Below are 14780 nucleotides of genomic sequence, written 5' to 3' on the forward strand. Positions count from 1 at the left end.
ACCACAGAAGAATCTTTTAATTCCTAAACCAATATTTACTTTCCTTTGTGCTATCTTAAGAGGGCATTGCAAATAATCATTCATGCTGTTTAAATACACTTGAAATATATACCAGCTTATAATTCCAGCTTGTCACAGTGATGATCATGACAAAACTTTCTGTTTTAAACAATATGATGAGGAATGACTAGTTTTGTTGGTCCTACTCTAATAACTTTTTGTGGGGTAAAGACTAAATAATACTGGAAATAGAAATAGTAACAATCATCACAGAGTCTAGGTGGAGAAATTCAACAAAACAGAACTTTTATGTGTTTTTTGGGGTAATGTTTTTGATCTGAAGAGCAGAAATGCAAACCTTTTGATAAAATATTGGTGCTGATGACTATGAATAGAAATCACATATAATGTGAAGACTCTAAACTACTTTCTTAGATTGTCCAAGGGATGTATTTAATATGGCATTACAGTTTCTGCTTTTTGTAAGCCCGTGACCTGTATGTGTCAGCCTTATTAGCTTGCCCTTGATTTGTTTTCGCAATAACTTACTATTTTCAACTCCTTTGGATTATAGTTATTTTTCCAGAGCCATGGAAAAACAGTAGGAGTAAAAAAAAAAAAAAAAAAAAAAAAATCACTGTGGTTTTCAGGCTTTACTTTTGGACTCAGTGCAGCTAAATGAAAACAGTGTGCAGATCGCTGAGTAGGTCAGGCTGAGGGGATGCAAAACCTTTGAAGCTTTGCAGGGGTTGACCTAACAACAACTGTGGGCCCCTTTTGGGAGAGGCATTAACTCCATGAATGCCATATAAATACAGAGCTACAAAACTCGGCAGTCACAGTTCTGTTTTGTTTCCTCAAATGTCTGTTAGAAATTCTGCATTTTTGATTTTTAGGCTTGAGTGCTTACTTACAACATCCATTTACTCTTATGGATAACACCAGATTGTCACACTTTGTTTATAAAGTGCTCACGAGTTTGTAGACAGGTTGAACCACTATGCAACTTGAGCCCAAAGGTGGGGCGTCAGCTTTGGCAAATGTCCATGCTGGCTTTAACACCAGCCAGAGCTACAGACCTGTTTGCATGTTGCAAGAGGAGTGTGTGGGTAATTTGCAACCTCACAATTACTTAGTATGTGAATAAGGCTGAAGAGGAAGCAGTCATTCTGAAAACTAGTGTTGCCTTTTGCAATTACATTTACTCAGGTAGTCTTGTGGGGTATCTGTTTTTCTTTACATGCATTACTTCATAGTTTCCAAAGGTGAAGCAGAATTAAAAAGGGGTGTGGAAAATGTCTTAATGGACAGAGGTTATGAGTGAGATGAATCTTGCTTTTCACAATTGTTTTGTATTCCTGTAAATAGAGTGGTCCAACTGTAAGGGCAAAAGCTTCTTGTCTTGTGCATACTGAAACTCCATCAAATGTTAAAGCTGTGCAGTTAAACTGAAAGAAGTTAGAAATGTCCAAAAGACTGATTAAGGGTTTCTTGCTGCATAGCTTCCCTTTTTGGGCCCACTGTGTATGTGTATCCCAGACAGGCTTGAGTACATGCCAAGGCTCTTTATTTTGTGGTCAGGCTTTTAATCTGTTCCAGACCTTTTCAGTCAAAGAGCTCAAGTGTAACTGAAAGGGGCAGGAAGGGAAAAAAAGCATGTGGGCCCTTCTGATCTAGAGTGACGGCAAATAGAGACAAGCTGCTAGCTGCTGTTGAGCTTGAAGGAGTTTTCCTTGAAAACCTAAGTTGTACACAGTGTATTGTGGTTTATGTTTTTATCATTTGAGCCAAGAAAATACAAAATTCTATTCCTGTTTCTTTCTTACTTGTGACCTCTCTAATTCACTCCAGTCAAGAAGAAAAAAAACCTGTTTGACAGTTAAATTACTGAGCCTTGCATTTATTTATCATGTGGAGATCCTTGACAAATATGTGCTGTGACCCTAAATAGCATGTGAATGACTCAGAAGTTTACCTTTCTGTGCTTAATATAGGTTGAAACTTCTATTGGTGTTTTTCCCCAGAGGATGGCCATACCCTTTTCTATCACTGTGCTTTAATATAAGGGCTTGGATTTCAATATTTTCAACTACTAATACTTCCAGAAGCAGGATGAATTCATTTTTGTCTTGTTGAAGCTTTTGGTTACTACAGTGATTTAACGGTGATTGAAAATGATGGAGGAATTAATTTCTCTCTGCCACTTTCACCAGTCCTAAGAACCATTGAAGAAAACAAAGCTATTGAATGGTATGTGCAAACATACTCCTCTGTTCCAGTATTCAGAAGCAGAAGGTATGAAGAGTCTTTGCCCTTGTTGCTTCTGAATTCCCAGCTTCCAGGGAGACGGCTTTTATGTCTCTGTATGTTCCTCATCAGATGGACACTTTGCATTCATCTTTACTTTCTCTAGGAGGTGTGGATACAGCTCTTTTTTAAATAGTGCTTGGAATTTTCCATTATTCTGGCTAGAAAGGAGAGAGGGGAAGGATAATCAGTTGGAAAAAATTATTTTAGGTGGACTGACTTGGTATAGGGCATTTTGGTATAGCATTCATGCTTTTAAACAGAAAATAAAAGAGTGTAGCTAGTATGTATTCTTTCTTGGAGCAGGCTTTTAGAAATAATGCATCAGAAAAGAGCCTCTGTCAGAATAGCTGTGGGACAGGCTGAGTCTAAAACCTGAGTGCTCCAAGTTGAAGATAAGAACTTCATTCCAAGACTCAAGTCTAACATCTTTGAAATGGGTTTGAGGTCTTCAGCTACACCACTTAAGTGTCAGTGAAGACCTGTAACTCAGACTTCCATCCTCCAAATCTACAAATATAGTGTAAAACAGTTTCTTGTTAGGGCAATTCACAAACTTTAACATCTAGGAAAGAATTAAGTATGAAAGGAGGGTCTTCTTATGCCAAGCACAGGCAGTTGTAAAAGATGACTTGGGATCAAAGGACTTAGGGATGGGAGGGGGTTGGTCCTTGGGCCTGTGTCAGCAGGATTCTTGTCTAGTGGAGCATCTGGTAAAAACATGCTGTCTACCTTCTCAGTGCCTTTGCAGGTCTCATAGTGAGAGGCTTTAAGTTGCCTTGGTTTTTTTTTTTTATTATTATTATTCAGTAGAGTTGGTTTTTTTACCTTGAGGGAATTGGACTGTCAGGTTGAACTTGTCTTTTGGACCATTTTGTCTTTTCTGCTGTTGTTCATTGGTCATCCTTCACAGATCCTACTGGATTTTTAAGCCTTTCAGATAACATATGTGTTTTCTTGATACTCAGAGAGCATCTGGATAGGAAGCAGGTCAGCTATGCATTCTGAGTGGCTGGAGTTGGTGAAGTAGGAGAACATCTGCTTTTCCTATAAAGTCGAATTTCCTAGAACGAGTTGAAGTTTAAAATTGTTCAGCTGTAAGTTTCCCAGAGTTGGCTTCTGTATCAAATTACATTAAAGAGATTTTAACCATTAAAGTTTGCCAGTGAAAGGACTTGGTTTTGAAATGCAACCTTAAATAATTTGCCCTTTGAGGTGCTTAGTATATTAAATGCAAAGATGAAGTTGAAGTCGGAAAATACTGGAGACTGGCAGTTGATTTCCATGTCTCTGCTGGTTTAAGTTTGGTGTGGAGACCTTACTAGACAAGTGTCTGTAGGGGTTGGAGTAAAACAAGATATTGTTTCGATTTCCTTGTTATTTTATTCTAAATTTGGTTTAAAAGGCTTGTAACTAGTAGTCATACCAGTGTTGCACGCTCCCATTCTCTTTCCTTTTGGTCTTTCAATTCTTGGAGCTGCAGTAATGGGGTATGAAGCAAAATATGTGACCTCGGGTTGAAATCACTGACATGACTTTATCACTCTCACAAATTTATCACTCCCACTTGGAGATAATGTTAATATTCTTTGAAGTTCTGCATGAATTTTGGATGAGGGGAAGGTAAGGCAAGGCAGTGTTTAATATCATTATGGAAAGTGCCATAGGGGCTCTGTGTACAATAGCTGCCTGACTACATAATTAGGAAATAAAACTGATTATGACAGCATGATTATAGAGAATGCACACCAGGATTTTCTGCTTCCTTTTTTTTCTACTATGAAAACATTGCACCTTTGAAATAGTGAAAAGAGCTTGTTCACAAGCACTGTAATAAAATATACATTTCATTGAAACATATTTATCATTTTGTTTAAAGTAAAAACAAGCAAACACAAAAAGCTTGAAATTCAATTAAAAGCTTAAGCTACAGAGCATCTGTTAATTTTTAAGTATCAGAGGTGTTAAAAGGAGGTATTCCATAGGTTACTTTCTTACTCCTTACCTGTCTAGCACTTTGTTTAGTGTATGTTCCTTCAAATTAGTTTGTCGGAGCTTTTCAAGATGCAGATTTTTGGACAAGATAAAACTGTAGCTCTAGATTAAAAAACTGAGTTTGGCTTTTGTCTAGACAAAATAAAAACAACAAAACAAACAAAACCCCAGACCTTGTGTCTGATGGTAGTAACATTTTAGACTTCTAAAGTTCCAGATCTGCCTTCAGTTTTTTGCACAAAAAGCAGAGCATGAGCCACAAATGGTTTTGATCTGCAAATGGAGTGGCGTATCCTCTTTACATACACTGTAAAACAAAAGAGGATTTGACTCATCTAAAAAGGTCTAGTGGTATAAGGTTTTTCTCTTCCCTGTCTTCTGTCCTTCCAAAAGAGCAGTTTCAGGAGATGACTTAGGATGGGGTAAAGACTTCTGTATTTTGGTATGCGTGTCAGAGATGTGTACAGACGAAGCAGCAGCAGTTTTCAGTGAACCAGTGACTTCTGTCAAAGCCTGCTGCCAATCTGCAGAGGCAGATGAAATGTCACTGGTAAGCATCCCTTTGGTAAAAGGCAGGTGCTGCCTTGTGGTAATGATGATAAATAATTATTTGTTGTGTATGAGTATATCAGAAAGTGAAATCTCGGTTTGTTTGAAAGCAGGATGTATTTAGACCTCTTAACTGAAGTGAGTTCGAAGAAATCACTAAATCTGTCCACAAGTATTGTGTCAGGATGCAGGTATCTACTTTAGATAGAATATTTCTAGACTATTAAAGAGAGAGAAACCCACACTTTTCTTAATAATTTATCAGGACAGTAGGTTTATGTAAGTTTATGCCTGTTTTGGGGTTTGTTTTGTTTTCAGAGTAATTTAATCCTGTTTCAGAAAGGAGATTTATTGCTAATGATGTGTGGGTGCCAATAAAAATAATGCATGCTTGCAGTGTTGTGCTAAGCAGCCATGATAGTGAAAGGAAACTGCACCTAACTGTCCTAACAGGGACATTTTTTCTACCATATCCTTCTAACATAGCACTTTGCACTTCCCTGTTAATGAGCATACTGTGTTAAAAGTCAAAGGTGGATCATTTTGAACACGTTTCATTATCTGTAATCTAAATATATATACACACAGTAATTATATAATCTCTGTCTAATCATATATGATCTTAAATTCTAAGACATATTAGGGTTTTTGCCTTTGAATTCAGTCGTGTTGAAACATGATGGTAGTTTCTCAGATATAGAAGTTTTCTTATATATAGAAGTTCTTATATATAGAAATATATACAAGTATATGTTACTTGAGAGAATACTGTTGATTTTTTTTATGGTAGTTTTTCGTGGATTTGTAATTTCTGTTTAATCATTTCTGATGGGCTTATGAAAGAAATTAAAATGAAGGTGAAGATGTGTAGGTGCATATATACAGGGTTCGTTCCACTCAAAGAAATCAAAGGAAACCTGCATTTAAAAAGTTATCACATTATTTTATGAGAAATTGTAAAGAAGCCTGTCTTTTGGTTAGTTAACCCAGGAAGTGTTATGTGGTGATTAAACAGTGAAACTGTTCACAACTAATAGCTTTGCATCGACTCTTCTCTGGTTAACCTTCGGTCTCACATGTGGACTAGTTTTCATTAAATATACTTTGCCAGAGAGTCAGTGAACAGACATATGGGACCTTGGTGAGCTCAGATTCCTGCACTTACTGTAGTCTTCAGTGTTTCATACATAGAATTTAAATTTGAATAGCATTAGTTCAAGTTTCTTCTCATAATCTGTCCAGTGCAGTGTGTCTTGTATAGTTCTGAGGTACTAATACTTGTGGTGTTAGTTGCATTCTGTAAGTCAAGTAATTTAAAATTTGTTTAGCCTTCCAAAATTAAAACTGATTTCTTTTTAAAAAGTGAAAAAGAGTTATGTAAAGAGTTTAAAGAGAATTTTAGTAAGAGCCCATTTTTTAAAGAGTTTTGTTTTAGATGTGTGCACTGAGCAGAAGTTCCTAAAAGCTACTTACTTAACTTACTTTACTGCTGAATATCATTTGCTTTAGAGTCTGGACAGAATATTTTAGTTCTTCTGAAAGTGGCATACATTGTGTGAAAGTGCTTTATAAATACTCCTGCTTACTGCTATGGGGGGAGAAGAACTGACACAGCATTTTATTCTGGTGTAGTTGCCAGTGATTCAAGAGTGTCTGTACATGCTGTAGAGTGTTAATGGTGCTCTAGTCAGTCTGACTATTGCACATCTACATTTGATGGTACAGAAGGACTTCAAAATAATGGCAGATTTATCAAAGAAAAAGGAACTTAATTTATATTGTTTAACCAGCAGGTACTATAGTGGTAATAAAACAAAAAGAAAAATACTAATTTAATTTGAATGAAACTAGTTGATAAATGCAGAGTAACCAACCTGTAGTTTGGACGTGATCCTGTAATAGTATTTTTATGGGATATATCTTGCTTTAACTAAAAGTTGAGCTCAGGAGCCTGTAAATATTTCTGTTTGCCTAAGACACTAAGGTTTGTTTGTACACTTAAAGCAGCAAAATGAACTCAGAGAACAGTCTATTTGTGGTTTTCCCCATACCCTAAGATCCAGGATCAATCAGAGAATGAAAGCAGTGGAATATTTTATTGTGCTAATTTTTAATTTGTTTTATAGTAGCAGCATTATGAAACTGTGACTAGGATTTCCTTAGAGGACATAGCAATACATTATGAAGAATACAGTCCAGAAACATGACTTACATCCTGATGAAACAACAAATTGTTGACCAAGCCCTTCTTAAAAAACCCCTTGGAACGTGCTTTTATTATTTCCGAAACTCTTTCAAATCCTACTGGTATTTTTTTCCCTTCACAGCTCTTTTAAATGTAATCAAAGAGGATTTTTGCCTTTGTTGAACTTGGTTGCAAACTAGCACCAGGTAAAAACCTGATTATAGCCAGAAATGATGCATAATAGCTGTCTAGTTTCAAAATGAAGCTGAAGGGGACAAGTTCTTTTTTTTTTAGTTCCCCCAGTGAAAACATTGATATTTATTGATAAGGACAGTCAGCTATCATATGCTCACATCCTGAGCTTTTTTGTTGTTTGTTCAACTAAATAATGTCTCAGGAATTGCAGATTAAAATTAGATTAACTTTGAAGAGTGAAATTATAAGTAGGAAAGAAACAACATCAGACATTCAGCTGTGTCTAGTAATCACTAAAGGTGCAATCTCTGCATGTAATTCTGCACAGTGGAGAGGTGCTGTGTTACTGCAGACTGTCACTGCCCTGGGACTTGGGATTTTGAGCTGACAGAGGATCTTGGGAGAGAAATTAGCTTTTTATGTTTGAGTTGTTAAAAATTTGTTGGCCTTTTCTCTCTAGCACCAATACCTGGTAATTGTTTATCTCTCTTGGTTTTATTTTTTAGGTTTTGGTTGTTTGGATTTTGTCATGTATGTAGACAGCAGTCTAAACTTTTTTCAGGAATTGTTAGGTATTGTCTGGTACAGCACAGAAGAGGTATTTCTGCTGTTGACAGTAGAACATTTAATGGGTAGCATTTCAAGACCACTAATTTTCTCAAAAACTTACTGCAGCAATTGCAGTTGACTGTATTCTGCAGATTGTGAAGCCATATTTTAGGATGAGATCTTTTTTATTGTCCTAAGTTGCCCATGTTTTTTAACTTGTCTGCCCCTCCTCCTCCCTCAAATCCCCCTCTTCTAGAAACAAAGACTTGTTTGTTCCTGCTCTGCCTGTGAGGTCTTTGCAGCCTCCACTGTGTGGGTGCAGAGCCCCTTATTTAAATGCTTTCCATAGCCATGGAAGGTAAGGAACAGGATGCATTAGAAACTGCTAAGTCCTAGCTAACAGATAAAATGAAGCTCTTTGCCTTTGAATTTGAAGTACATGAAAAGAGCTGTGCCATGTCAGGATCATTACAAATGCATGAGGTGTAGAGAAATAAAATCTGTCATCTGAGATCACATTAATAAGCATGTTCTTTAGAGTGCAGATTTCTGCAGTCATGTCCCGGTAAGTAATGGGGAATAGGAATGTAAAAAAAAAAACTCACCCAAAAAACAAGCAAGCAAAACCCCCTAAACTCCAAAGCAACAACCAAAAAGCTTTAAAACCCTCTGTTTTTTCCTGTCACTTGAAACAAGATGTGTTTCTCCCCCTCTTTTCACTAAATACTGTGTTGGAAATTATAATTGCATTCTTCTTTGAGTTTCCCTTGAAGATAGCACACTTGTAATCACTAAGGTGTATGAAAATCATTGATACTGCTGTGGTTTTTTCATTGGTTCTTCACTTGGATATGTTAAGTTAGTAAAATTCAGTTGGCAGCGTCTTCTTCAAATATCCTAACTTTTAGTTTAATTTCACGGTTTAAAAGAATTGGCCTGTGTAGAAACGTCTCTATGATCTGTTCTGAGGACAGTTTAAAATCTTACCAATTTGAAGTCTTTTGCACTTTTCATTCTTGAGAAAATAAAATGTTCAGAAACATCCTTTCAATGGATGTGTTAATAATAATATAATTTAGAAACTAATTTTAGATTCAGTTTCTGAATATTTACCAAATCGTATCATTAAGTTATCCCCTAATAGTTGAATTTTAAGTATGCACCAAAGTCTCAATATCTTACGATATTCCTGCTTTAGATATGCTTTTAGTTAGAAATATTCCTTTCAAAATGGACATTAGAAGACATTTGGGCATCTAGGATGAGGGAATAAAATGAAAAACATCATGGAAACATGTTTTCTTTCTTCAAGTTAAAATTGCAAATTCAGTAGGTAAGAAGAATGGAGCAAACATTCAGAGAGAACAGGAATAATAAGCAGCTGTCAGAAAGACACATATATATAAAATAAAAAGAGCAGAAAGTGGCATGAGCAGGGAAGTACAAAGCTGCCTATTTGTGGAAAAGAGATACTTGTATGGTGCATGCAGGAAAAACGAATTCATAACATGCTGAAGCAATGTTCATGATACTGCACTGAAGTGTTTAACTAAGGTTAGACACTGTTAAATTTTTATGAGGTTATCTGTAACATGGCTTGGCTGTGGACTGCATTAAGGTAGTACTCTGAAACCATGATTATATAATTGGGGACTAGACTATAAAGGGAAACCTTTTTAACCAAAAGAAAATTGACATTTTTCAGCTTTGGGTACTCAAATTTTACAAGCTAGTTTGCTTTTAATGTAGATGTGCTCATTTCAGGTGATTGTAATTTTCTAGTTTTTCTCCCTCTTGACTTTACACTGTAATTTGCCTCCCATCTTATTAATAGCAGGGTTTGGATCCTGGAACTTCTCAGAGGTAGCTACAGCAGAAGGCATGGTCCTGGTTCCAGATTTGAAGGGAGAGAGAAAGGAGGAGATCTGTTCCCCACTCCAACAGTATCATATCTAGCTTGTCTAAAACTGCTAGATGAGCTGCCTTGCTTTTTGCATTGCTTTCTCTAGCTTGAACTTTCCTTCAGCTTTGATAAATGAAGATTGTCTAATTGCTGTCAAGCTTCCAGCAGATATTACCCAGTGGAGCTCCTGGTACTTGTGGTTAAATGTTCACTGCCCACATCCTTACAGGACTGCTGTTGATGGTGTTAGAACTTTTGCTTAACAGTTTGTAGTGTCCTGGGGCCCATCTTCCTGTCACTGGCCCAGAGACCACAGCTCTTGTGGCAGAGCTGGTTAATTGGCTCACTCTGGTCACGTTTTGTCCTGAAGTTCAGTTCTGATGGTGAAGTAGTACTGGATGTCTCGTAATATCAGCTGCTTCATTTTAGGCCTTGATCCACAGGAATGTAATTTTCCCACTACGTCTTTTCATGCTGGGTCAGGATGAGACTTGTTGGTTGGAGCTGAACTGCAGCCCTAGTTGTTTCTGCTTGATGCTGCGATCCAGTTTCTATTCCTACTTCACAGGTTCACTTACCTTACAGGAAGTTTTATCATATTAGCAATCACGTGTATGAAGCTCTTTAACAAGTAACTGCATGAAATACTGTTTCAGATCACTTTAAGATATTTGACAGCATTTTATGTTGACTGGACTCATGAAAATATGACTCTTCTGCCCATTAGACTGTTGAGTCTGTGGTGGACCAGTGGGTTAGTTGCAGGGGTTGACTGCAGAGTTGGGTCTCCAAGTGGTGTAGTATTATGGGATAAATATATGTTGGCTTTCTTGGAACAGAAGAGCAGCACTACTGTATCTTAAATTGAATACTCTAAAGACAGTGGAGACTGAAGGGCTTTTCAGTGAAAAGATGATAGAGATTTTTTTTGAGAGAGAATTCTCCTTTCTTATGGTAGGTAGAAACGTTAGTATTCCAGGCATCCTCTATATGATGAAAACATTAATTCAAACTAATTCTACAGATTTTTTTTTTGCCCCACTTCACCCTGTCATCCTAAAAGAAGCTCTCTCCTTTTTCTTTTCTTAGTTTCTGTAAACCATAATCCTCATTCCCAGAAAAAAAAAAATCACTGCTTTAGCAAAAGCATTCTGCAGAATACTGTGACTGTTAACAGATTCAGTCTGTTACAGAGAACATTATGGAGAGCTAATTCCAAACTGAAAGCCCCTGAAAATAGTGCCCTTGCAATGCAGTTGGCTTTTCCCACCCTCTATTCCACTCTGGGAACTCTAGTGCCTCTGTTGACTTTAACCACATTGGCATCATGTGAGAGAGAAATCAGGCCTGTCAAATAGATGCATCTCAGTCATGTGTTATTTTGTAAAATAAAATTGTCTTAGGCCTTCCTTTTGTAGGGGAAGGGATGGTGGGTTCTCATTGTGTGTTATGCTTACAAGGTTGCATTTTTTCTTCTCTGCTCCCCAGGAAAAATGCAGTGCATAGTTCTGAGGGGTAAAAGAAAATGAAGCACTAGCAAAATGTTTCCTATGTTGATGTCAGTATTTATGGCTGTGTAATTTATCTGCCATTTCTGTCCCAACTCTAATTTTGCATGTCAAGAAGCTCTAAATGAAGTCTCTAACACTAAAATGTTGATGTGACAGGGATGTGAATGCTGGTTGTATGACCTTGCACCACAGTGGGTAGCCTTTAATTGTTCTCGATAAAAGTGAAATGATCCATTTTGTCATTCTGCGTGTTCTCAAGTTAAATGAACCTAAGATTTCACATGAATCAAACAAGTTATTTACTATTTGTGTCTGCAGTAAGAGTAGTTTATTAGAAAGAAGAGATATTCTTCTTACTCAACTTGAAATATTTTACTACCACTTTGGAATTTTTCACCAGTTAGCACATAAAACTGTTTGCAGAAGCTTTTAGAACAAGTATGTAGTCTTAACCATGACACTGTTGTATTATTTTTACACACATCAATTGCTCACATGTGAGCATATGTTTCACATTCTGAACATCAGTGTAACTGCATGTTTTGTACTGTCATGCCTTATAATTTTGTAGATTGTTTTTGGTATATACCTTTCATGGATAATACATTCCTTGCATGTATTTTGAATTTATTTTTCAAACGTTTGTTGTTTTGGTTCCTTAGCCATGAATCAACGAATCAGCCAAAGTGCTCCAGTCAAACAGCCACCTCCTCTGGCTCCTCAGAGTCCCCAGGGTGGTGTGATGGGAGGGAATAGCTCCAATCAGCAACAACAAATGAGACTTCAGCAGCTGCAGATGGAGAAAGAAAGGCTGAGACTGAAGCATCAAGAACTGCTTCGGCAGGTGAGGCCACAGGTTAGACACCTAATTCCACTATTTCTTTTGTATGTTATGTTTTGATTTTTCTAAGTTGTTGTTTCAGTGAGCCTTGAAGACCAGTAACTGTACAAACAGCTTTGAGATCTAAAAAGGTCTGAATTCATTCTCTTACTGATATCAGCTTGGTGGTGAAAGTATCCAATTTTTTTAGACTGAAAGATTTTGCTTTCTTCTCTCTAACAAAACTCTTTACAAAGAGGCTTCATAAACTATAAGGATGACAAGATGGACTGTTGATGTGATTGGATATTCCTCCTGAGAATATATTTCATATTTATTGAGTTCCAAGAGAAGCAAAAAGTTATTCCCCACAGCTACTTTAGTTCTCCCTTTTAAGTGGAGGAAAGTCTTCAGTTTTAGAACCTTCTGCAGTCTGTAGGATTTTGAAGTATTTTTAAAGTTTATATAAGATACAGTGAGGAGGTGCCTAGTTGCCACAATCTGACCTGTACAACAGAGGAGTGAGCGTGGAACAACTGAATAACTTGTGCTGCATTTTGAACCTGTGGTTTTCTTATGCTGAAGAATGTTGAACTTCATAATAAGGCTTTCAGTATTTTCTACTATATGGATATGGCTGTAGCGAATATTAAAGTGTAGGGCTGGACTTTGCAATCTCTGGATTGGAATTCGGGCCTGATCTCCTTTTGACTCTAAGCCTTCTGCTTCAGTTGTTCAATCTGAATGTTTTAAGAGTTACTACCATCTGTGCTAGATACTTAAGATATTTCTTTGGGTTTCTGACACTGCCAGAAAAAGCACTAATCTTTTCTTTGAGGAAAATCTTCTAAAACCTTTCCCTTTTCACTTTGGGTGATGGGCCTTGTATCAGAAGAGGATAATATCTTAATGTCCTCAAAGACAGCTTTTCTCTTTCTTCATCACCTGCAGTATTCTGTCCTGGAATCTGACTCCCTTTGTAGTCAAGGACTGTTTTGTAGGAATCTTCAGCATCTCTTGGTGTAAGATGGGTCATCTTTACAGCCATTACTTTTTATAGTGCTCTAGGTAAGAATACATCGCAAAGGTGGCATCAGGACTTTCTCTCTGCTTAAGCACCTGCTGTTCCTGCTTTGCAATTAATCCACAAACAGACATTTTACCCTGTGCTAGCATGCTTCTGGGTAGGCCTTCTAATTGTCTTCTTGCCTCAGTTGTCATTGAGAACCTGACTAACTTTGGAGCAGGTGACAACCACTTCATGTTGTTCTCCTTAGTCATTCGGCTTACCTGTCAAATACGCATCCTTGGTAAATCTGTGAGTTTTGTTTCACTGTGTCATGATTTTCACAGTTTCTTAACTCCCTTATCCTGTCTCATCTGGCCTGTCTCGGGGGCTTCATACTACAAGATGGTGTTTATAAGACAGCCTGCATAGGTAAACCATGCAGCTAAAGTAATTTTTATCCATCTTATTTTTACTCTTAGGCATTGCGGAATATCAATCCCAGCACAGCAAATTCTCCAAAACATCAGGTAGGCTCTTAACTGATGTTTCAGCATAATTAGAAAAATTAAAGCATTAATTTAGGCTAGCAGGGAAATTTTTGCTACATGAAAACATTCTAAAAAAAGAAAAGAAAAAACCAAGCTTTGCCATGCACATTTTTGAATCACTTTTCTGGTCACAGCCCTAACACTGTTTTTAGGAGTGCTGCATTACCACAACTTTATATCAATATTTAAGAGCAAGTGAGGAATTCATTGCACATTTTTTTACATTGAAAACAACCTTCTTGTTTAGCATTCTTGAGGATACTGCTGTTCCAGTCCTGATGTTTCAAGATGTTTATTTAAAGCAAACTATCTAGGTTGGTGACTTTTGAGTACTGTTCGCATGCATGTTCTTATCAGTTTGTTTAAGCAGGTATGATCTTAGAGAAGGATATCTGTTATCAGTTAATAAAAAGTCACTTGAAATAGTTATGATTTTAAGCATGCATAGTACAACAGAATTACTTAATAGATTAGACTAACAGAACAATTCCTATGCAGATATAATTTTTCCATTTTGACGTTTAACTGACTCTTGGACTGATACATTTTTTGTATAGGAAACAACAGTTATGAAAAGCCTTTCAAGCTCAGACCAAAATAAAATTGTTCAAAATGTGAAGCATAATAAACATTTTAGTGTTGTCTTTTAGTCACTAAAGAAGTTGAATATAGATTGAATCTCTGGAAGGTTGGATTTGTGGTTATATTCAGAGAACTTCATGTTTACTATTGCTAACAGTGTTTTAATCTACTGGTTCTTAGTACAATATTTATATTGGCTCATATTGTACTTCATTTTTTAAGAAGAAACCTCTGTATGCACTAGGCAAGAAAAACAGAATAAAAGAAAGTATCCTCTGTTTGGGAGTACTGGTGTACTGTTGCATTCTGAAGAGTACCACAAAACTTGTATGTTACGAGTTCTGAGAAACAGGAACCTCAGTCCTTTGTGCTGACACCTTGGAAAAAAAACTTTCTTGTTAATGCCAGAGCAGCTCTTAAACGGAAGCATTTTAATGGAGATGTAGTAATTTGATTAACTTACAAAGCATTAGACATGTAATGATTTTATCAATCAATATTAGATCTTACTCTGGAGGAGAAAAGAGAGTCCTTAAGTACTCAAGAGAATAAATAAAGGAGGACTCCCCCAAGCCAGTTGAAAACACGTTATCTTCTGTCATAATTAGGTCATTCATAAGGGGATGT

The 14780-nt window shown here is 36.8% G+C and overlaps 1 protein-coding gene across 8 annotated transcripts in view; it reads left to right on the forward strand.

Moving 5' to 3' along the window:
* YAP1 (Yes1 associated transcriptional regulator) overlaps positions 1-14780 on the forward strand; it is an 87690-nt gene that overhangs the window by 57836 nt on the left and 15074 nt on the right. For 2 of the 8 annotated variants that reach the window (XM_063394553.1, XM_063394548.1), the window contains 2 exons: positions 11857-12050; positions 13503-13550. In XM_063394553.1, coding sequence (XP_063250623.1) covers positions 11857-12050; positions 13503-13550 — 242 coding nt within the window. The remainder of the gene's footprint in view (positions 1-11856; positions 12051-13502; positions 13551-14780) is intronic. The other 6 variants (XM_063394554.1, XM_063394549.1, XM_063394555.1 and 3 more) reach the window with 3 other exon arrangements.

This window comes from Prinia subflava, chromosome 3, assembly GCF_021018805.1.
Source record: "Prinia subflava isolate CZ2003 ecotype Zambia chromosome 3, Cam_Psub_1.2, whole genome shotgun sequence".
Taxonomy (NCBI): domain Eukaryota; kingdom Metazoa; phylum Chordata; class Aves; order Passeriformes; family Cisticolidae; genus Prinia; species Prinia subflava.